Source organism: Prenolepis imparis, unplaced genomic scaffold (assembly GCF_030444845.1).
Source record: "Prenolepis imparis isolate NDT839.2.m4 unplaced genomic scaffold, iyPreImpa1.0 SCAF_6, whole genome shotgun sequence".
NCBI classification, from domain to species: Eukaryota; Metazoa; Arthropoda; class Insecta; order Hymenoptera; family Formicidae; genus Prenolepis; species Prenolepis imparis.
This window is the reverse complement of record NW_028141164.1, coordinates 16655725-16681810: the sequence shown is the minus strand read 5'-3', so window position 1 is coordinate 16681810 and position 26086 is coordinate 16655725. Positions and strand designations below refer to the sequence as shown.

The following is a 26086-nucleotide window of genomic DNA, read 5'->3' as shown; positions in this document are numbered from 1 at the left end:
TTTATACAGTAAAAATTAATCTGCTTTACGCAAGCTATAACATGCAATTAAAAAAACTGAAAAAAATATTATAAACAAATCAATGTCACCTTGAATTTTTTAAATGGAACCATTATATTTTTTTATATAAATCACAATATTTTGCATAAAAAATTGTAAGGGTAGGATGGTCAAAAAGTGAATAGTTTAGGAGATATTTGACACTTTAATTTCACATAATCTTATAAAGGTGATTCTCGTAACGATCGCCATGATTTTTAGGGCACTTAGAATAACCTGACAAAAAATATCATAAATCAAAAATTTATTAGTTTGTAACCATCAACAAATTGCAATAATAAGCCGAAAACACTTTTTTTTATAAAAAAGCAAAATTGACTTGATTTTTTTAAATGGAATTATTGTGTGTTTTTTAATAGTAATGTAGAGCAAAATAAATTCAATGAGTGCATACAATGTTACATTTTAATTCAAAATTAATCATTTTAAAGCTACTACAGCGTTATTCTTCGCTATCGAGGAAGTTCAGTAGAAACGTAAATAGTAAACAAAAGTAATAACAAAAAAATTAAAGTAAATGTTCAAATTGCATTCCACCTTCCGCCTTGAATTGAAATGTAACATAAAATAACATTGTACAAGGTGACATTGATTTGTTTATAAAAAAAATTTTTTTATTGCATGTTATAGTTTGCGTAAAGCAGATTAATTTTCACTTTTTTAAAATATACAATATTTTAAAAATTTAGTATAAACTTTTTTTTAAACTGGCGAAAATGTCTCAAAAATCGTGGCGACTGTTACATGAACCACCTTGTATATATATATATATATATATATATATATATCAAATAGATATTACCTGTAGCCATAGTAATCACATCTATGTCTTTTACTGGTTTTACATTTTCACCATCTGTGGCTATTATTTGCACGGAATGCATTTCGAGCCTTATTTCGACCAAACAAACTGTACTGCATGCATTAATCATACGAAATCTATATCTTTTTCCTTTTTCAACCATAAACATTGAAAGTGAAACGTTTGTGCTTATACCAGACGAAGGATCCTATAGAAAACAGTTTTAAACACTTAAATCAGTTCTATACATTCAAAAAAGGGTGTCAAATTTGAATCGGATTTCTGTTCATCAGAAGTAACTTTAGTAGACCATAAATTTACATTATATAGGTTATCTAATATACAAAAATTATAATGATATTACTACTAGTCCGTGAGGACATTTTGAAAACCGCCTCGTTATATAGTTCAATAATTCGCTGATATGCATTCTCTAATGATGTAACTAATCCTGTTTCTGTTTATTTTCCATTCGATATTACAAAAACTGTTACAAATACAATTCAATATTCTTCTTTTTCTCTTATTCTTCTTTGGAGGTTTTCATATGAATTTGGAAGATAATATATATATATATATATATATATATATATATAATTACATATACAGAAGTCAGGAAGGTAGAAGTGAACACTCCGCGTTGTTGTCTCGTGTATTTATAAATTGCAAATACTTCATTCTCGATTACGTCTGGGAATAGGAATAAATTACAATTGAATGTCAGTAAATATGTTTTAGGAACACTAATGAATCAATGAAATAATATTAGAGAATAGAGTATTTGCAATTTATATATACAGGGTGTCCCATTTTATAGTTTACAGTGCTATATCTCGCAAACCAATGATTTTACTAAAAAAGGTTTCAAATGAAAGTTGTAGGGTTTCGAGGGGGACATAATATGGTGCCATTGATTTGACCTTGAATAGTCATTTAAAGGTCACGTAAAGGTTACCTTTAATTTCTTAAATGGAACCACCTATTTTTCATTGTATATTCTTGTAGCTTACCTTGAGAGCTTTCCAAAACCCTATAATTGAGTTATTTTTTATTAAGTACTTTCCGAGTTATGAGACTTGAAGTTTACAGTATTTTGACATAAAATATAAATACAAGTGAAATCAATAAGTGATTTTGGCTATGAGAGCATAGGCGTGGATAAAATACGCAACGAATTTTATTCTTATATTATCAATACATAAATGGCGAACGTTTCGGCTCCTTTTTTTGGGCCATCCTCAGCGCAAGTTATAACGAAAACATATAAAAAAATATATATTAATTACAAAAACCGGCGAAAAAATAAATCAATTTACGGATCACCGCGGTAAGAGGACGCAAAAAAATGTAATCGCATCTTGATGATAAACGGTATGATTCTTATCTTCTTCATCCATATAACACGATTTCCTTCCGCGGATATTCAATTTGTAACGGGATAGTTAATATACTATGTGGTCGGATCTAAGAATTGAGAACAAATTATTACCGATCGACAACTTAAATCTTTATAAAAAACAACATAAATGACTCACAGATATACATGTATCGTTGACAAAGAGACGGCAAACCTATCACACACTTGACGGTGCATGACAAGATTGGAGGTGGACACGCGTTCATCTTATCCTTGTCACGATTATCCACAGAATGATGACTTACATATGAAAAACATTCGAGAAAGACAAGACAAATCAACAACAAATAAATAAACAGAGTGACACTTAGAAAATAAGCGTTAAAGTCATGAAGTAAAAACTCTAGTTATATCATAAACATAAGTAAATTATTTTGGAAAAAATTAAAATCAAACGTTTTCTTATACAGATTCATCATACGTCATATTTTTGAAAATTTGTCAATTAATGTCATATAGGTGTTCGGTAATAATTCCGTGTCCTTCTGTGAATTTAAGCCGTTATCCTGTCTTTTTATAAATAACATCTCCGAGATGAGTCTTTTTTCTAAATTCGGTTCTTTGTCTAAAACTAAGACATCTTCCCACTTGAAGTCATGGTCACAATCTAATCTGTGATCTGTAATAACAGAACGATTTGCAGTATTCCTTCTTATATGATTCTGATGTTCTTTGACCCTCGTTTGTAATTGTCTACCCGTTTGTCCTATATAAGATGCATTGCAATTATTGCAATCAATTTTATAAACAATGTTACTCATATTTCTGTTTTTTAAAGGGTCTTTTTGAACTTTTATAAATTTATTCATCTTATTAAGGCAGGTAAAAGCAATTCTAGAATTAATTTTTTTCGCAATGTTTTTGAATTGTTCCGAAACATGAGGAACATATGGTATGACAAAGAAAGAGTTACGCTCCTCGTTCTGCTCACAAAGTTTGTTTTCTTTTTTAACCTTATTATTAAAAATATCGCATAGTCGGCTGTTTATTGTTTCAAAAATAAAATTTAATGGATAACCATTGTTTAAGAGTATTTTGATGCACAATTCCAGATTTTTTTTATGATATACCGGGTGAGATAAAAAAATTGCCCTATCAGTCAAGCCGATTATTGTCCCTCGCTTATGGCAATAAGGGTGTTGTGAGTAAAAATTTAAATATCTCCCTGAAAAGCTCGGCTTATGAAACCAATCAAAATTAATGTCGTTGTTGTTTAAAATTAGCGTTAAATCTAAAATGTTCAATTTCCCTTCTTCTTCAATCTTCATGGTAAATTGGAGCCGCGGATGAAACGAATTAAAAATTGTTAGTGTATGGTTATAGAAGTTGGAAGGAGCTGTGAGTACGATATCATCTACATACCTCATGTAAAACGAAGGAGTAAATTTCAATGTTTCCAAAGCTTTGTTCTCAAGATCTTGTAAAACTATGTCAGCAATGATAGGTGAAAGTGGAGAGCCCATGGGTGTGCCGAAAGTTTGTTTGTATATTACCTCATTAAATATAAAGTATGTTGAATCTAAAATTAGTTTGACCGCTATTAAAAATTCATTCCTTGGGATAGAATATTTGTCCCTGAAAACTGCCATCTATTTGAGACACTATCTATTGCAATATCTATGGGTATATTTGTAAAGAGAGATGTTACATCCAAAGAAATTAAGTTCATGTTGTCGCTAACATGTATATTTGATAATTTTTTAACTACATCAAAACTGTTTGAAATGTGGCTGATACATTTTGGTAGGTTTATATACATGGTTTTGTGAATAAAACTTGATAAATTGTATAATGGACTATCCAAAGAAGAAACAATTATCCGGAAGGGACAATCTGGTTTATGGATTTTCGGTCATAGGCCCTCGGTATAAAATACCATCACTGCAATACAGATATCTATATCTTGGACTTGAAATATAATTTGAATTTCTCCATCTTGTCAACAGCTCGCGTAGGTTATTTGTTAATTTATTAATTGGATTCTTTTCAATCACAGTGTACGTGTTTTTATCTTTAAGTAGAAAGTCAATTTTTTCGTGATATTTATCTTTGTCGAGGGCTACTGTAACGTTCCCTTTGTCTGCAACTGTTAAAATCAGATTTGGATTTTCCTTCAAAAATTTTTTTGTTTGATGTGTTAATTGGCAAATCTGTGTATTAATTTTGTTATACGGTGCTTTATATGTTGGGAAATTATTTATTATGCGCGTGGTTTGATTTCTGATGTCGATTTTATTCCTACCAGGGAGTGTTTTTATGTTGTTTTCAATGTTTTTTACAAATTCCTTCGTTAATTTAAAATTATCCGTAGACGGGAGATTAAAATTTTCACCCAACTGTAACAAGCTTTGAATCTTGGTTGGAATGTTAGTAGAAGATAAATTGATGAACTATTTTTCATTTATGTCCGTGATGGAATGCTTATGGTCTTTAAACGATTTAGGGTCCAAATTGATATTAACTTCTGAACCATCTTTATTCGGAAAATAATATTGAATAGGTTTAATGTTATTCACTGTGTTCATAATTTTAGTCAGCAAGAACTTGTATTTTTTGTCAAACTTTAAAAAATGATTATTATGGTACGTAATAAAATATAAAATATCTTGTAAAACATTCAGTTTTTGGTAATCTTACTATAATACTTTTATGCACAGAATAATAAAACCAATCAATTGGTGTTAAGAAAACACAATAGTTGCTTTAAAAAAAATATGTTGCAAATTGCATAGTTTTTTTAAAAACACGTATACTTTTTTTAAAACAACTATGTGTTTCTTTACACCAATTGATTGGTCTTATTATTCTGTGCATAAAAGTATTACAGTAAGATTACCGAAAAGTAAATGTTTCACAAGATATTTTATATTTTATGTCAAAATACTGTCAAAAACTTCAAGTCTCATAACTCGGAAAGTACTTAATAAAAAACAACTCAATTATAGGGTTTTGGAAAGCTCTCAAGATAAGCTACAAGAATATGCAATAAAAAATAGGTGGTTCCATTTAAGAAATTGAAGATGACCTTCAAATGACTATTCAAGGTCAAATCAATGGTGCCATACTATCTTATGTCCCCCTCGAAACCCTACTACTTTTATTTAAAACCTTTTTCAATAAAATCATTGCTTTGCGAGATATAGCATTGTAAACTATAAAATGGGACACCCTGTATATAAATACACGAAGTAATAACGCAGCGTCTTCACTTCTACCTTCCTGACTTATGCATGCAATTAACATTCATATTATTTTCTAAATTTGTATGAAAACCTCTAAAAGAAGAATATTGAATTGTATTTGTAACAATTTTTGTAATACCGAATGGAAAATAAATTAGAAACAGGATCAGTTACATCATTAGAGAACGCATATCAGCGAATTATTGGGCAATATAACAGGGCGGTTTTCAAAATGTTTCCACGGGCTAGCAGTGATATAATTATAATTTTTGTATATTAGATAACCTATATAATGTAAATTTATGGTCTAATAAAGTTACTTCTGATGGGCAGAAATCGACTCAAAGACACCCTCCTTTAAAATATATGTTAATAACGTCAATATAAAAACTTGTAATAATTTGTTATTTAAGAATTTTTAAGTATTTATATAGTCAAATACATAAGATACTTTATTTGTATTATAAATTCCATAAATTCATATTTAAAATATGATTTTGTGAGAAATTAGAAAACATTTGACAGATTTAAAAATATCAAATAAATAACACTTATAAATATTATGAAGCGATTAAACAAGGCATCATCATCATAGAGTTCTTAGTCCGAAAACTGGTTGGACGCGTATCTCCATCCTTTCCTATCCTGAGGCATCGCATGCATATCCCTAAAGGTGGAGCACCCCATATCTCTGACTATTTGCGAGTAGTAATTTAGTCTGGGCCTTCCGCTGCCTCTTTTTATTCCAATCTCCGCTTCTAATATGTCACTAACTAATCCTTTGTGTCTTAGCAAATGTCCTACCCCTACCATACTATCTCTCCTATTCCTTATCGCATTCCATATACTTCTTCCTTCCTTCACTCTTTCTAATACTTTCCTATTGCTAACCCTATCTATCCATGGTATCTTTATCATACGCCTGTAACACCATATTTCGAATGCTTCCAATTTTTTCCTATTTGCTTCCGCCACAGTCCACATTTCGCAACCTAACAATGCCGTGCTCCACACATATGTCTTCAAAAGTCTTTTAGTGAAGTTTTACAGTGTAGCGTCTTCTGGCGTGATGATGAAATAGCGTGTTCGCGATGGTAAGATTATGTTTGTCACAGAATTCTATTAATCTAGCTCCTTTATCATTTCTGTTGCTTAATCCAAAAGGTCCTACTACTTCCCCTTTTCTACCTTTTCCTACAACTGCGTTAAAATCTACAATTATTAAATTTTCATGTCTTTTTGCATAATCTAACACACATATTCTATTTCCCTATAGACCGCCTATACATCCCGCTCAATATAATTTGACATGGGTATATAGACCTGTATTATTAATGTTTTTACTGATCTTGAATTTAGCTTAATCATTAGTATTCTGTCACTGTGCTGTATATAGCTTTCTACGCTCTTTCCTATCTTTTTACGCATTACTATTCCTACTCCCGAATTTCCCTTTACCGACCCTGTATGTATTACTCTGAAGTTTCCGCTCCAAAAGTCCCCTACCTCTGACCAACGCACCTCACTAATACCTACTACATCCAATGCTAACCTATCCTATCCATTTCAAATTTTAAATTCTCTAATTTTCCCACTTGCTTCATACTTCTAACATTTCACGCTCCGATTCGTGAAATGCTGCATTTAATATTGCACCCAGTATTGCATTCATTGTCAGTATTGAGCTCCATATTGCACTTTTCGATGACGTCCTCCGAAATAGTCCCCACCCGAAGATCCGAGCGGGGGATTATTTTACCTCCGGAATATTTTACTCTAGAAGATGCCATCATTATGAATTTCGATATGCTATACTAGGAATTCATAATGTTGTGGTTTCCCGTTGCCTTCCACATTGCAGTGTCACAGCCACTCAGATCTTATGTGATTTCTACTTGGTGAGCTGCTGCTTTATGTCATGTTTTTTTAGTCGCCTCTTACGACAGGCAAAACATACCATGGAACTATTCTACCCCGGTGCCATACGAGGTAAACAAAGCATAATACAATATCTTTCATTTCTGTTAATGAAAAAAAATTGGTTTGCTGTTATAATAATGAAATGAGAGAGACAACAGAGAGGGAGAGAGAGGGGGGGGAGAAAGGAAAAAGTAATAGGGAGAGGAAGAGGATTAGAGGAGGAGAGAGAGGAAGAGAGAGGGGGAGAAAGAGAGAGACAAAAAGAGGGAGAGAGAAAGGAAGTGGAAGAGGGAAAGAGTGACGGAGAGAAGGGTGAGGATGAGAAATATTAACTATATTATATATAAAAATCGAAAAAGCGGAGCTCCTGATAAGTTAAGACAGTAGGAAGAATTAATCTGCGCGCGCGTGCGTGTTGTGTTTTAAATAGGAATAGTAATAATGTACCGCTTTCGCAAGTCGGATTAATATATCTCAGTTGAGATCAGAGCTCGAGAAAGTTGGCAAAAGTATGAAGCGTATAAAGTGTAATAATGTTTATTAGTAGTTAGAAGAAGTGTAGAGATGTGTGTGTGTGTGTGTGTTTGTTTGTATGTACAAAGTGTAGGCGTGTATGTACAAAGTGTAGGCGTGTATGTATGGATATATGTAAAATGTGTATACGCGTATATATGTTGTGCGTGAATACGTATGTCAGTATCACGCAAGATATCGATAGTATTTACAAGAATGTGTAAGCGCGAACGCTGTCGCGGGACGCGGCGCAGGTCATTATTGAGATTGGTGCGCGTGTTTGGGCATTTTTTGTGCGTGGTAGCTCGAAGTAGTAGCACGTATAACAATAATATTATATACATACAGTCGAAGAGCTTTTAATGTCGCGGTGCAGTCGCGATGCAAGCGAGATATCGAAAGTATTACAGTTGGTAATAATAGATCTTGATTCAGGACGATAGATTTCGTGTAGTCTAATTGCCACTGTTAGGAACCACAGGCAAGTATACAGTTTAATCTAAGCGTCGGTGTTTAGAGCAATATAATAAGTACCGATAAATAATGTATCATATACGGTGATATACAAATAGTGGTACACAAATACCGTTAAGCGATGTATTGTATATGACGATATTTAAAACGATGTATAAATACCGTTAAATGGTATCAGAAATGACCGCTAATTAAAGCAGACATTTAAACCGTCGCGCAGCAGTAAACTGCATTTGTGGGCACCTTAGGTATATGTTTTCGTCGCAGTTTTGATGTCTATTAAGATGGCAGCGTGCTGGACGAGAAGCCTCGTCGGAGAACTTTCTACCCCATTAGATATCCGGCGTGCAGGGAGCTGGAGATATGGGAGCTCGACAATCGACAATCACTCGGCGGAGGCAAAGTACCCGTTCGCTTTCGAGATGAGGTGTGTAAATAGCGGAAAGCCGGAGAGCGCAAGAATCGAAAACTCTCGACTGAGGTTGAGACTTTACCGCACATCACGCCGATTTATAGCTCAATGCAGCTTGATCAGGTCTGGGCGGATATTAGTTTAATTGTTCTGGCTGAAAGCTGGAAGCTGAGTCGGATTAGTCTCTATATGCTGAGAATTCATCTTTTTATACTAGGGACCGAGAGAAAATCTTTCGGTCCAAAGCTGTCGATACGGTGGGGGAATCGTCGCTCAGCAGTATCTGGGCTTCTGCAAACAGGACGCGTTGACGCGTTACGCGTGGTGAGAAGGCGACGCGTCAACGTGTCCTGTGTGCAGAAGCCCTCTGGCAGCCTTCAGGCGTCTCCGGCGCCGGGCGACATTTTTCGGTGCGTGTACCGTTTCATCATTCAACGGTGTTTTCAAATGTTTAAAAATTGGACACATGACACTGCTCTTTGCCCGTCTGATGATCGACAGCCTTCCAGCGAATCGTCAAGTAATGATGAAGAAATGCATTGTTACAACACTGTATGTGAGATTTGATTTAAATATTTAATCACTTATGTTAGCATAGAATTAGTATGAGATAGGAGATAAGTTAGAGTAAATAAATGAATTGTGTACAACGCTAATTTATTTGTAATTAATTGGAATTTTAAAGAAGTGCAACAAATTTTCATTTGTTCAATTGTATTTCATGGGTGATATGAAAATCTAGTGTTTCGTAATAATGAAGTACACGCATGTTTTTTTTATTTAATCAACTATATTATTATATTTTAATATATACTGCGAAAATATATTGTATATGATTTAACGTGTGTGTTATAAAGCAATATAATTGCAAAAGTTGTGTAGAAAGTTTTGAATAAAATGTTACAAAAACTTTTTAATTATTGGAGAACATATATAAAATTAGAAATAGAAAAAGTATAGTTTTATAATTAATAAGATATAAAATATAAAAAATAATTGTGAAAACGTTTGTAGAGTGTTTGTAGAGTGTTATTAGAGGCGTATTATCTCATTACATTTATGATACAGACATTGATAATACAGATGAGATTAAATGTCTCGTTCTTTAGTTAAATGTATGCAGCATCTTGTTGCTAACAGTTTGATTAATATTCTGAATTCTCTAAGAAAGGATTAGACATTAATATAATAAAAATATTAAAATTTTTTATTTTAATTGCCGCGCATGTCAAACTTCAAATCCAGTTCGTGACGAAAATTTTAATATAAATAATACTATTATGACAATAATAATACTATTATGACAATATGTTGCATAGCGTGCCGTCAATGTTATATCTTGCATTAGGCTAAATCTGCTTTTCAAACGGAGACAGTAAGCATTTATTGTTAGCATATTAAACTATGGAACTCTCACAACAAAAGAAGTCACAGTGAGACCACACTACGCTCACAATAAAGTCACTAAATGACTATATCACAGAAAAATTGTGATTTCACTGTGAGATTATTAGAAGATTACATTGATGATATTAATCACAACTGGTATGATATGTACCATAATATAAAATATAAAATGTCACAATGATATAACTAATATATCACAAAATGATCACATGTATAATATATATATATCCTATGTATAATATATATACATATATATATATATATATATATATATATTGTGTGTGTATATATATATATATATATATGTATATAATAATTTGTATATATCTCGGCCAAAAAAACGGTACACTTGAAAAGTAGTAAAAAATTGTCAAAGTTCAAGAATTTATAACTCAGCTAATAATTATGATATTGAGGTATTTAAAAAACGAAAATAAAGCTTGAAGTTTGTAGTTTGAGAAAATTTTAGTGTCGATTACGTGGAATGATCAGTTTTACAATGACAAATGACAGAATGTAAACCTGCAAAACTGCTGAATAGAAGGTCCAATTTCTTGAATTGCACGGCGTGAATCAGTTAACGTAGCTCAATGGGATAAAAAGCACGTAAAAATTTGAACTTTTCTCTTTAAAATGCGCTTTGGCTGAACCCGATACAATAATTTTTCGCTGAGTTATCGCAATTTGAAAACAGTCAAATTTTAAGGACAAATTGTGATTTAAAATGTGTATCTGCTATCTTTATCAATTCGAATCGTTGCAATTCTATTCAAGAATGTTGCATTGAATGCGAAGGTATCCCGAAGCGAGCAAATTGTGCCGGGCATCTCGCGCAAATAAAGTCCGAGTAGGATATTCGCGGGGTTTTCGCCGATAAGAGTTCGGCACTACTTCCTCGGGGATAGGAAGGGATCTATGAGGATTTCCCACGTAAAAAAAAGTAAAAAAGTGAAAAAGTAAAAATAAAAACAAATTAAAAAGTAAAAAAAGACACACAGATGTAATTTCAAACAATGATTTTTAGTAGATATACTAGGCCAGTTCTAACACAGGTCCTCCGAGGGGGGTGCGGAGCGCGGGGGTATCTCGGTGGTGCGGGGACTGACGTCACGCGGGGTGGAGGGGATGTTTCGGTAAAGGAGGGGGAGTTTTCTGAGTGCAATATTTGTAGATGGTATCTTCACGACTTTTTTATGAGGGATCTTAGACATTTTCCCAAAAGGTATAGAACAAACGCCGATGATCGACAATTTTGTACCCTCGTTAGTATAATTTTATTACGGAAGCGTCGATGTCCGACTGCCCGAACTTGGCAACGGAGCGTTCTAGAATCCATTAAAACTATGATTTTTTTTTCATTTTATGAACAAAATGTCCATTAAATGTCCATAAAATCATTAGGATATTAAGGAAAGAAATGAAGATTTTAGGGCCGACGCTGCGACGAACATGTCAAAACATTATTTATAGGTGCAAATCTAAAAGCGTTGACGTTCAGCAACTTTGTACTCTCGCGGAAAATCGGTCGTAAACGAGAGCGAAACATCTTCCTTAATATTTTTTAAGGAAGAATGCAACGTATCGGCGGCAACGTTCGGCAGTTTTGTACCCTCGCAGAAAATCGGTCGTAAACGAGAGCGAAACATCTTCCTTAATATTTTTAAGGAAGAATTGCGATAATTTTGAGAGGAATGGGGGTTGAAACTTATGGAGAGTGGGTCTCCGCGTCAAAAAGTCTTCAGCATTCGACGAGTTAAAGTGTCCTATGCGAAGTGTCAAAATTGTGCAGTAATGTGTAAAAATGGAAAATAATAATTTCGAGGCAATATTAGACGAGTGGTCTGACGAAGATCACGCGTTGTCGAATGACAGTAATTATATTAGTGATCAAGTGAAGACCTTACAGATATTGACGACAAGACAGTCTAATTCGCAAATCTATGCATTAAACGGACGTACGAAAGTTTGTGCCATATACTTTTATTATTCTACGGGTGGTGCTCTTGCTTTATGTATTTCGTGTATGATCTCTATTCAAGTTGTCGGGCACATGTATGCTGTTAGAAAGCATGTGATTCAATTACACGACGCAGTGGATGGTCGATACTGTAGCAATTATCAAGATGCATTGTATCAGATATTTCTCTGTGATATGTGTCCAATTTGCACAAAATAAACTTGCATAAACTATTATAGTGAGTATACTTTAGTGATTAATTAAAAACATTCCGTGTGTATCGAAAAATGGGGAACAATATGGAGGAAATCAAAGCATTAGAACGACATCTGTGGAGTCAATTCCTTTGGTTGGATTCGAAAAGAGAATGCGCCGAGTGGGAGGATCAATGTGACGAGTGTATCTGGTTGTTGATGGAAGAGCAAAAACAAATTGAATGTGAACATTTGGAAGATTATTATTATGCGTTGCTTCGCGCTCGAATCGCACGCCTCGAGGGTTTGAAGTACTCATTACGCAGACTTTTCGAACCTGGTGTCAGTGTACCAGCGATATCGGGAAATAATCCAGTGAGTGCGATCGTGCAAGCGATACAAAGTCGTGAAATCGGTTTAAAAATATCTTATACAGACCGTCTATACTCACGCTGGGGACTTCATAATTTCTGTGTAACAGAACTCAACCTACCATCACCACAATCACCACCATCACCACCGCCAGATGAACTTTTCGGACTCGTTCCCGAAGATTTTAATGATTGGTAATATTATAAGTATATTTAATATATTCTTATAATATATTAAAATTAATAATAAATTTTTATTTTTTTTTGGTTTCAGTAGACTGGCAGATAGAGACCATTGTATAATGGTGACCATAAGAAGGAGCCGCCACCCTTCTCACTTTTAATATTTTATTTTTTAATTTTATATGTTTAAATTTTATATTCATATATTTTAAATTCATTTATATTTTTAAATTCACACACACACACACACACACACACACACACACACACACACACACACACACACACACACACACACACACACAAACACACACACACACACACACACACACAAATGTAGAATACACGTGATACTTATTAAAATTATACACACACAAATGTACAATACACATGATACTTATTAAAATTATTAATATTAAAAGAAAAAAATATATTTATTCTAGAATAAGATGTCCTTCTCCTATCCCCCATCGCGACATTATTTAAATTATTAAAAATTATTATTAAATATTATTAATAGAAAAAATTCTTTCTTGCGAACACCTCACGCTCTCCTAAGCGCTACCTCTCTCGCAGTCCATAACCTCGCGCTATTTCTCTTTCATATACCTCGCCGCAACATCACTCTCCTTCACGTTCACCTCTCGCCCTCTCTTTCTCTCGCGTTCACCACGCGCTCTCTCTTTCTCTCCTAAGCGCTACCTCTCTCGCAGTCCCTAACCTCGCGCTATCTCTCTCTTTCATGTACCTCGCCGCAACATCTCTCTCCTTCACGTTCGCCTCGCGCTATCTCTATCTTCTCTCGCGCTACCTCTCTCGCGGTCCCTAGCATCACGTTCCCCTTGCCCGCATGACGTTATCCCCCGCAAGGACCGCAACAAGCTTCGTATGAGAGCTGGGACTGCTTACGGGTGGGAGAAAAATGGAGAATGGAAATGCGGGTGAAGAAATTATGTCATGATTTAAACTTAAAATCTCTTTATTCTTCTCTCTTTTACATTTTTTTTTCATGCATATTATGGAGTAAAAAACTAAAGCTACCAGCTCGCAATCGATGAGCTGATGCTTAGTGAAGGCGTCGCTAGCGCGTATTATATTTGGTACTTTTTTATTATCCGTTACATTAGACGCGATATTTGAAAATTGTTTAAATTTAACATCGACTGTCTCGGTAATTTTAACCAATCGATCAAAAGATACATCAATGCATGGATCGAGATCGAACATACGGTGTAACGTCGATTCGATCATCATCATGCATACATTTGAAGATTCGAGACTTATGAGTTTGACGTTGTTAATCGTATGAACTCGCATTGTTAGCGGTACAACGCTTATAAAACTGTGGACATCATTAGAGTCATTCCGAAGAAAATTTTAAAGTATCATCGAATATGAAATTCTTATGCTTTTATTCCATATATTCCTACAATTTTTGAAGATCTTACATTGAAAATTATTGTACGGAATTCACAAATTTGACATAATAACTTTATAAAAGCGTATTTATTTCGTTCTTAAATCGGATTTTTTTTTTATGCAAAGAATAATATAAAATCGTAAATCCCCTTACTAATCTTGATCATTGAATAAATCTCACCATTTATCTACATTTCCCTTCAAACAGAAATTTATATAAATTTAAAATCATACTATATTATCGTATGCAATTAATTACAACTGCGATTTAGTGCGATTATATATATATTTATAATAAAAATGGAAAAATGTTTATATTTGTTTTATTTGAATATAAATGCATAACGAGAAGACTAGAGGAGACCGGGGCTAGTAGGCTCAGTTTAAAGATATTATAAAATACCTCTTTTGTTATAAAATATATATTTTTTTTTTTTGAACACAGTTTTAGATTGGTCATCACTCTAATTAAATAAAAATATATTATCAGATCTATATTGATGTTTTATTTCTTCTAATATAACAATATTGATATGTGTGCAATTGAAAACTATTAAAATCATCAAAAAACCCCGATCTCTAAAAGTTAATAAATTAAATAATTTTTTCCGTGATTCACGTATATGGCACCACTGTGCGACATCTCTCTCGCGCTATCTTTCTCACGATCCCTAGCCTCGCGCTATCTCTCTCTTTTGTATACCTCACGCTCTCTTATGAACGCCTCGCGCTATCTCTCGTAAACGCCTCACGCTCTCTCTCTTCTAAGCGTTCTCATGGTCCTTTCCGCAGGTATAAACAAAACAGCGTATGGCGTATAGCATTACGGTGAGCGCTGATGTCCAACCGCTCGAATTTATAAACAGATATTTATTACTACGATTTATCTGAGGGGTTGGGGCTGAAGCTTATGGAGAGAGGGTCTGTCTCTGCGATGTTCATCACAAAGTTTAAAGCAGTCGCCGAGCTAAGTATCGCTAAGTGTCGTCGAGCTAAGTTATTAAGTGCAGTGCAAAATGCCTTTTGGATCGGGAGACATTTTAGGTCCAAATTTTTTTTTAACAAGAATGTCCTTTAGGATTTCATGAAATAATAGACATAATATCTTGGAAGACTCACCTTCTAGAAAATTTATTGAGGACTCTGTTCCTTATATTCACAATGCCGGTAAGTTTTTATTATTATATTATAAATTTGTTTATTAATATTATCTACTAAATTTGTCGACTTTCAGAAGATAACCGAGGAATCCGTCCAAATCGGTGGATACCTTAATCTTCGGCATATGGAACAAGTACGAAATTATCGGTGGTGCGATCGGCGGGAATTGGGGAGCTATGGGACGACGCGGAGGGGATCGTGGAATGGGCACAGGATTACTGGTGAGATGACGTCTTCTGCCTCAGAAAATTGTTCGGCGAGGAATCATATCCTCCCGAACCTGTCAGGGAGGAATTATGGGTCTATTGAGTATCTCTTTTTAATTTTAAAAATTATTAAAATAATAAAATAATTAATAAAAATTTTAAATTTTTTAAGTTGTTTTTATATCGCTAGTACAATAATCAAAGTGGTAGTTGTAAATTAATCGACCAAACTAGACAAAATTTGTTTATTTAATAGAAGTTACGACGCTTCGACCATATGGTTGTAGTCCTTTTCAAGTATAAACTGAAATAATAATTAATTTAAAAAATAACGGTTTGAATACAAAAAACAGTAATATACATAAATGGATTTGCTATAAAATTTTGAGTACATACGTTCTTATTGAAACACTTCACAAATTTGAGTTAAAACAAATCATTAACATCTTGTTGAATTTTAAAGAGAGAGAAACATTGTATCAGTATGAAACTTTGTCAGTGACTGAAATATAAAAATAGGAAACCAAGCTAAACGACCTTTATTATTTTGTCATATATTTTATTTAAGCTATCTGTGTTCTTTTGTAGGTTGATTGTATTATTGAATTTTTTAATATACAACATTTCCGCGATTTCTCTCTTTTTCACATATTTCTCATTATGTAATATATTAGGTTTTGTCCAAATCTCTCAAATTCATGTCCGAATTCCAACTTATGTTTACTTATAACGGAATGATTGGTTTCATCCAATTTTATATTGTTAAAATGCTCTTTCACTCGAGTACGTAAGCGCCTTTTTGTTTGACCGATATATGACGCATTACAGTTTTTGCAATCTAATATATACAACATTAGTTCTCTGATCATTATGTAAACTATCTTTACCACGTTTAATCAATGTATTTAGTTTTTTTTTTTGTTATTTTATAGACGTTGAAGCCCATGTCACGCATAACACGACATAGATCATAATTCACATCTTTAGCATGTGGCAATGAAATAATGATGTTCTGTCAGATTGTCCACGATTCATATCACAATCATTATGTGATTACGATTTTTTAATACATTAATTCTTTTTTGTATATGTCGTTTGATGATGTATTTAGGGAAACAATTATTAAGTAAGATATCATTCACCATCTCAATGTTTTTATGATGGAAAATGGCATTGGATAGTAGAATGACATGATCAACCAGATTATAAATAGTATTAATTTTATATTTTAAAGGGTGGTTAGAAAAAAAAAGTTTATATATCTTCCGGAACATGTAGGTTTCCTATATTAGTAATGAGTCTATTGTCAGAACGAATGATCGTTGTATTTAGGAAATTAATGGAAGAACTGACTTCAATTTCATATGTGAAATTCAAGCGTTGGTGGTAATTATTAAAAGTCATTAATATCTCATCTATTTTTGTACGTGGCAATATAGCAAAATCGTCGTCTACATATCTATAATATATGGGGACAGTGAAACTTAACAAACTTAAACATGTCTCCAAATCATCCATCACAATATCTGCTAGGATAGGTGATAAAAGAGAACCCATCGGGCTGCCAAATATTTGTTCATAAAACTGACCATTGAAGCTGAAACTAGTTGAATCTAAAATCAATTCTATTGCATGTAAAAATTGAGCTAAATTGAAATTGGTGTTCTTAGCAATGTCAGTCCAACGTTTTTTAAAACCAACTCTTTAGGAATATTTGTGAATGATGAACTAACATCTAAAGATATCATTATATCATTATTATTAATAAAAGTATCTTTATTATTTTTAACGTTTATCGCTCGTTTATCGCAGTCTGTAACACTAACTCAGAAACGACTACGAACGGGTCAGAAACGGCTTTGAACGGGTCAGAAACGACTACGAACGGCTCAGAAACGGCTTTGAACTTGTCAGAAACGACTACGAACGGCTCAAGAACGGCAACGTTCTCGGGAGCCGTTCTTGACCCCTCAGATAAATCGTAGTAATAAATATCTGTTTATAAATTCGAGCGGTTGGACATCAGCGCTCACCGTAATGCTATACGCCATACGCTGTTTTGTTTATACCTGCGGAAAGGATCATGAGAACGCTTAGAAGAGAGAGAGCGTGAGGCGTTTACGAGAGATAGCGCGAGGCGTTCATGAGAGAGCGTGAGGTATACAAAAGAGAGAGATAGCGCGAGGCTAGGGATCGTGAGAAAGATAGCGCGAGAGAGATGTCGCACAGTGGTGCCATATACGTGAATCACGGAAAAAATTATATAATTTATTAACTTTTAGAGATCGGGGTTTTTTGATGATTTTAATAGTTTTCAATTGCACACATATCAATATTGTTATATTAGAAGAAATAAAACATCAATATAGATCTGATAAAAATTAGTTATATAATATATTTTTATTTAATTAGAGTGATGACCAATCTAAAACGTGTGTTCAAAACAAAAAAAATATATATTTTATAACAAAAGAGGTATTTTATAATATCTTTGAACTGAGCCTACTAGCCCTGGTCTCCTCTAGTCTTCTCGTTATGCATTTATATTCAAATAAAACAAATATAAACAGTTTCCCATTTTTATTATAAATATATATATAATCGCACTAAATCGCAGTTGTAATTAATTGCATACGATAATATAGTATGATTTTAAATTTATATAAATTTCTGTTTGAAGGGAAATGTAGATAAATGGTGAGATGTATTCAATGATCAAGATTAGTAAGGGGATTTACGATTTTATATTATTCTTTGCATAAAAGAAAAAAATCCGATTTAAGAACGAAATAAATACGCTTTTATAAAGTTATTATGTCAAATTTGTGAATTCCGTACAATAATTTTCAATGTAAGATCTTCAAAAATTGTAGGAATATATGGAATAAAAGCATAAGAATTTCATATTCGATGATACTTTAAAATTTTCTTCGGAATGACTCTAATGATGTCCACAGTTTTATAAGCGTTGCACCGCTAACAATGCGAGTTCATACGATTAACAACGTCAAACTCATAAGTCTCGAATCTTCAAATGTATGCATGATGATGATCGAATCGACGTTACACCGTATGTTCGATCTCGATCCATGCATTGATGTATCTTTTGATCGATTGGTTAAAATTACCGAGACAGTCGATGTTAAATTTAAACAATTTTCAAATATCGCGTCTAATGTAACGGATAATAAAAAAGTACCAAATATAATACGCGCTAGCGACGCCTTCACTAAACATCAGCTCATCGATTGCGAGCTGGTAGCTTTAGTTTTTTACTCCATAATATGCATGAAAAAAAATGTAAAAGAGAGAAGAATAAAGAGATTTTAAGTTTAAATCATGACATAATTTCTTCACACGCATTTCCATTCTCCATTTTTCTCCCACCCGTAAGCAGTCCCAGCTCTCATACGAAGCTTGTTGCGGTCCTTGCGGGGGATAACGTCATGCGGGGAAGGGGAACGTGATGCTAGGGACCGCGAGAGAGGTAGCGCGAGAGAAGATAGAGATAGCGCGAGGCGAACGTGAAGGAGAAAGATACATGCAGCGAGGTACATGAAAGAGAGAGATAGCGCGAGGTTAGGGACTGCCATGGAGGTAAAAAATAACAGGAGGGAGTGTAAAGCCTTTTAAGTAGGGGGGTTAACAACACCAAATGTGATTGGTTGGCCACAGTAATATGGCGTTTTGTATTTTTTTTTATCTTATCTAACCTAACTGAACCAAGTAAGTGAGAAACATGTTTGGCGAATAAATCGGATCTCACATTAATTTAGTTTTAAAAAGATAAGAAAGTTATAAAATATTATAAAACAAAATGCCCATGCTACTAAATACATACAGATTCGCTTACAATAGGCTTGTTTTCTATTCCTGAACTGATGCAATAAGTTAGAATGAGACAATAAAGTATATTTTGTCTCACTCTAACTTATTGCACCAGTGTGCACAGTTCAGCCAGTGCAGGAATAGAAAACAAGCCTTATATGTATAGCACAATATATATACTACTATTGTACATACAATATATATATATATATATATATATATATATATCATATTTATAAATATTATTTATGAATTTTTCCTTTTTTTGTGTGTGCTTTCATCACTATTTCAAATGTCGCGCTTCGATAAGCCACACCAATATGGCGCTTAGTGTTCCCTCCTTACGTCTGCTTGCCAGGCAAGGGGGGTATATCCACCCTCCTGTTATTTCTTACCTCCATGGGGACTGCGAGAGAGGTAACGCTTAGGAGAGAAAGAGAAAGCGCGAGGTGAACGCGAGAGAAAGAGAGGGCTTGAGGCGAACGTGAAGGAGAGAGATGTTGCGGCGAGGTATATGAAAGAGAAATAGCGCGAGGTTAGGGACTGCGAGAGAGGTAGCGCTTAGGAGAGCGTGAGGTGTTCGCAAGAGAGAATTTTTTCTATTAATAATATTTAATAATAATTTTTAATAATTTAAATAATGTCGCGATGGGTTAGAGGAGAAGGACATCTTATTCTAGAATAAATATATTTTTTTCTTTTAATATTAATAATTTTAATAAGTATGATGTGTATTGTACATTTGTGTGTGTATAATTTTAATAAGTATCATGTGTATTGTACATTTGTGTGTGTGTTTGTGTATGTGTGTGTGTGTGTGTGTGTGTGTGAATTTAAAAATATAAATGAATATAAAATATATGAATATAAAATTTAAAAATATAAAATTAAAAAATAAAAAATTAAAAGTGGGGATGGTGACGGCTCCTTCTTCTTACGGTCACCATTATACAGTGGTCTCTATCTTCCAGTCTACTGAAACCAAAAAAAAAAAAATTTATTATTAATTTTAATATATTATAAAAATAGATTAAATATACTTACAATATATTACCAATCATTAGAATCTTCGGAAACGAGTCCGAAAAGTTCATCTGGCGGTGGTGATTGTGGTGATGGTGGTGATTGTGGTGATGGTAGGTTGAGTTCTGTTACACAGAAATTATGAAGTCCCCAGCGTGAGTATAGACGGTCTGTATAAAATTTTTTTAAACCGATTTCACGACTTTGTATCGCTTGCACGATCGCACTCACTGGATTATTTCCCGATATCGCTGGTACACTGACACCAGGTTCGAAAAGTCTGCGTAACGAGTACTTCAAACCCTCGAGGCGTGCGATTCGAGCGCGAAGCAACGCATAATAATAATCTTCCAAATGTTCACATTCAATTTGTTTTTGCTCTTCCATCAACAACCCGATACACGTCACATTGATCCCCCTACTCGGCGCATTCTCTGTTCGAATCCACCCAAAGGAATTGACTCCACAGATGTCGTTCTAATGCTTCGATTTCCTCCATATTGTTCACCATTTTTCGATACACACGGAATGTTTTTAATTAATCACTAAAGTATACTCACTATAATAGTTTATGCAAGTTTAATTTGTGCAAATTGGACACATATCACAGGGAAATATCTGATACAATGTTTCTTGATAATTGCTACAGTATCGACCATCCACTGCGTCGTGTAATTGAATCACATGCTTTCTAACAGCATACATGTGCCCGACAACTTGAATAGAGATCATACACGAAATACATAAAGCAAGAGCACCACCCGTAGAATAATAAAAGTATATGGCACAAACTTTCGTACGTCCGTTTAATGCACAGATTTGCGAATTAGACACTATCTTGTTGTCAATATCTGTAAGGTCTTCACTTGATCACTAATATAACTATATTACTGTCATTCGACAACGCGTGATCTACATCAGACGACTCGTCTAATATTGCCTCGAAATTATTATTTTCCATTTTTACACATTACTGCACAATTTTGACACTTCGCATAAGACACTTTAACTCGTCGAATGCTGAAGACTTTTTGACGCGGAGACCCACTCTCCAGTTTCAACCCCCATTCCTTTCAAAATTATCGCAATTCTTCCTTGAAAATATTAAGAAAGATTTCGCTCTCGTTTACGACCGATTTTCTGCGAGGGTACAAAACTGCCGAACGTTGGTGCCGATACGTTGCATTCTTCCTTAAAAAATATTAAGGAAGATGTTTCGCTCTCGTTTACGACCGATTTTCCGCGAGGGTACAAAGCTGCTGAACGTCAACGCTTTTAGATTTGCACCTATAAATAATGTTTTGACATGTTCGTCGCAGAATCGGCCCTAAAATCTTCATTTCTTTCCATAATATCCTAATGATTTTATGGACATTTAATGGACATTTTGTTCATAAAATGAAAAAAAAAACATAATTTTAATGGATTCTAGAACGCTCCGTTGACAAGTTCGGGCAGCCGGACATCGGCGCTTCCGTAATAAAATTATACTAACGAGGGTACAAAATTGTCGATCATCGGCGTTTGTTCTATACCTTTTGGGAAAATGTTTAAGATCCCTCATAAAAAAGTCGTAAAGATACCATCTACAAATATTGCACTCAGAAAACTCCCCTTCCTTTGCCGAAACATCCCCTCCACCCCGCGTGAAGTCAGCCCCCGCGCCAACGAGATCCCCCTCGCCCCACCGAGATCCCCCCGCCCCGCGTGACGTTAGCCCCCGCGCCACCGAGATACCCCCGCGCCACCGAGATACCCCCGCGCCCCGCACCACCCTCGGAGGACCTGTTTTAGAACCGGCCTAGTATATCTACTACTTTTATATATTTCATTTATTTTTTCTTTTTTTTACTTTTTTATTTTTTTCATTTTTATTTTTTTAACTTTTTAATTTTTTTTACGCGGGGAAATCCTCATGGATCCCTTCCGATCCCCGAGAAAGTATTGCCGAACTCTTATCGGCGAAAACCCCGCGAATATCCTACTCGGACTTTGTTTGCGCGAGATGCCCGGCACAATTTGTTCGCTTCGGGACACCTCCGCATTCAATGCAACATTCTTGAATAGAATTGCAATGATTCGAATTGATAAAGATAGCAGATACACATTTTAAATCACAGTTTGTCCTTAAAAAACCGACTTTTTTCAAATTGCGATAACTTAGTGAAAAATTATCGTATCGTGTTCCGCCAAAGCGGATTTTAAAGAGAAAAGTTCAAATTTTCACGTGCTTTTTATCCCATTGAGCTACGTCAACTGATTCACGCCGTGCAATTCAGGAAAGTGGATCTTCTATTCAGCAGTTTTGCAGGTTCACATTCTATCATTTGTCATTGCAAAACTGATCATTCCACGTAATCGGCACTAAAATTTTCTTAAACTACAACTTCAAACTTCATTTTCGTTTTTTAAACACCTCGATATCACAATTATTAGCTGAGTTATAAATTCTTGAACTTTGACAATTTTTTACTACTTTTCAAGTGTACCGTTTTTTTTTTGGCCGAGTGTATAATCATATATAACAATATAAAATTATATAGAAATATATACAAAATTATGTATAAGTTATTATATAATTATAAGGTGAGTAGTCCAACAATGAACCATTGGTAGATTATGAACCATTGCGATATTTCGTAAATGTGACTTTGCCAAATTGTGCTGTTGTCATGCATTTGAAGAATGCGAGTTGTTGCATGACAACAGCACAATCTGGCAAAGTCACATTTATGAAATATTGTAATGGTTCATAGTGTACCAATGGTTCATAGTGTACCAATGGTTCATTGTTGGGCTACCTTCCCTATACAATTTTATTATTTCTATATAATTTCACATCATGCTGATTGACTCTTATATGTATATATTATACATATAACAAATAGATATTTCTTTATATACAATAATATATATATATATGTAATATTATATATATATATATATGTAATAATATATAATATATATATATATGTATATATGAAAGATTATTTTGTTGTGTGTGTGTAAATTGCCTCACAATAACATTTTATTTCATATTACAATAATGTCATAGTGACTTCGTTGTGATTTCATTGTGACATATTTAATCGCCACAGACAATATCATTATGATATCACTGACTTTTTTTGCTATGGGGGAAAATTACAAAATCCAACGAATTTCATCAAAGTTATTTTCATCTGCGTTATTTATTTTTATTCTAACAATAAGATGATTGACAAGCCGATTATAAAAGATCTTTTTAGAGGGGCCAGAGGGGAATATAGGAATTAAAATATCGAATTGAGAGTTATTCCTAAATAAAGTCTTGATAACGTACCAAACAAATTTCGTGAACCGTGAACAATTATAAGTCATAGCGAAAAATTAATTTTCGCTATCTGATACACAAACATCTGCGTTCAACTCTTATAGCCCGTTTATTTTCAAGTATATATTTAATATCAACAACCTTTAGAATTCTTAATGATTATAAAAGAGTTGCATTATCGTACGCAAATCCTTAATATAGCAGATCCTTAATATTAGCATAAAATAATATTAATATGACAATTGCAAATGTTATAATTATATTCTGCAACAATGCTTTTTATATCGAACATGTAATTGTCAATTTTTTAATAATTGTATAATCTTATACAATTATACAATTATAGCTTATACAATTATACAATTATACAATTATAATTGTATAAGCTTATACAATTATACAAATTCGAGGTTGTGAATAAACTTTTTAAATACATATTATAATTCTCGAATTTTCAAACTGTTACTTTATTACATTACAAAGAAATGAGATTGTTCTTACCATCCAATTTCCTCTGCCATTGATTAAGAAATTTTCCGGAACTTGTCCACGATTTCTTCTATATCGACCAGGAAAACGTTCTAACGATAATTCATGAAACCAATCGCTGATAACAATTACGTGTTCCGGACGATCCATATCATACAAATTGTTAAAAGGATTCAATTGTGGCGGATCACGTACGATAAGGGATCCATACTGTCCGTCTATCATGTGCACCGATAAATGTGAATGATAAAAATGTGTGCCTGAATTTTTTGCCATAAATTGATACCTGTAGAAAAAATTTCAGAAATAATATTAGAGAATATTTAAAAAGAGCTTGAGAAAGAGATGAAAAGTAATAGCTTTAAAAATTTCACAAAATTGATTATTATAATTCACCAAAATTTTTGCGTAAAAATCTTTGTTTTATTGATTAATATCATGACATCTTATTACATAAATGATTTCGCCATTTTATAACTTTTAATAATATTAAAAGAACTCACACACACACACACACACACACACACACACACACACACACACGTACGCACGCACGCACGCATGTGCGCGCAAACATACATGTAAATACATATCCACACATCTTGTATTCGTTAATGATAGACTCCTATAGTCATTTCATGAAAATTCTAATATGTGGCTGTAACTATGTACTTTAAAATGGTAAATGTTTACATTAACTTCACAGCACGGATCATTTTCATTTTTACATATATTATAAAGGGCTCATTCCTAAGTAATACACGATTTGAATTTTGCGCTCTTTTCTGATTCCTAAAATATGCGATTTTGAAGTATCATAAAAATAACATTTTAAGAAAATAGATTTTAATGATCTTGAGCTTGAGAGGTCAAATTTATATAGTAAACGCGTGGGAGGGGGGAAGGGCAGAGCCCCTCCTCATGCATTCCTATCTCAAAAAGTCTAACCTAACCCAAGTCATGTCTGTGATTTGAAGTTTTATTTTAATAAATAATTTATCTCTGAGATATGAGGTCGGCTTAGGTTAGTTTTTTCCGGGTGGAAGTGCAGGAGAAAGGCTTTTTCCTTTATCCACAAGTTTATTTAAATATTTATTATTTTTACATATAATAATGTAAGATCGCCGGGCGTTCAGTTAAAAGAGTTTTTTATTTTGATAGGCACATAAGCCGGTTTAATAAATTGAAGTACAAGAAATTGAACAAAATGTAACGCGAGCCAAAATGTAACGCGAGCAGTCCTTTGTTCACGCTACTTATCGTTCTCGAACTTTCGATGCTTATCGACTACGCAGTCCTTCGCATATCGACTTGCTTCTTTCACGCATTCCTGACTATTCTCTTCTGATTTCGTCAGCCTAAATCGCGTACATCGATAGGTAGAGGGGGGCAGCGCCTTACCTGTCGCGCTCCCCTTTTAGGCGGGTTTATATGAATATATTTAACGGTGCCTAGGGATATATTTAACATCTAGGGCTTGCGCTTACAATAATAAATAATTGTTTTAAAATAAAGTATTCAAGAAAAATAAAAGAAAATAGTACATAATTTTTTATATTTTGGTAAAGCATATTTATTTTATAAATTATTTGTAAGAGGATATATTTGTGTCATAATATTAAAAAATTGATCAATATTGTTGTGTGCCGCGCACACAATACGGCACTGGGCCAATTAAGAATTGGAATCGTGGGATTCTCATGGGTATCACCACAAAGATTGTTTTTTTAAAATATACGATTCAAGAAACGCGGT

General features: G+C 33.8%; 1 protein-coding gene across 1 annotated transcript in view; it reads right to left on the bottom strand.

Annotated features, from left to right (window-relative positions):
• LOC145937246 (multicopper oxidase 3-like) overlaps positions 1 to 24614 on the bottom strand; it is a 108929-nt gene extending 84315 nt beyond the window's left edge. The window contains exons 1-2 of the mRNA XM_083040183.1: positions 24344 to 24614; positions 863 to 1070 (exon numbers count right to left, since the gene is read on the bottom strand). Of these exons, the coding sequence (XP_082896309.1) occupies positions 863 to 1070; positions 24344 to 24607 (472 nt within the window). The 5' untranslated portion in view covers positions 24608 to 24614. The remainder of the gene's footprint in view (positions 1 to 862; positions 1071 to 24343) is intronic.
• Positions 24615 to 26086: the final 1472 nt, after the last annotated feature.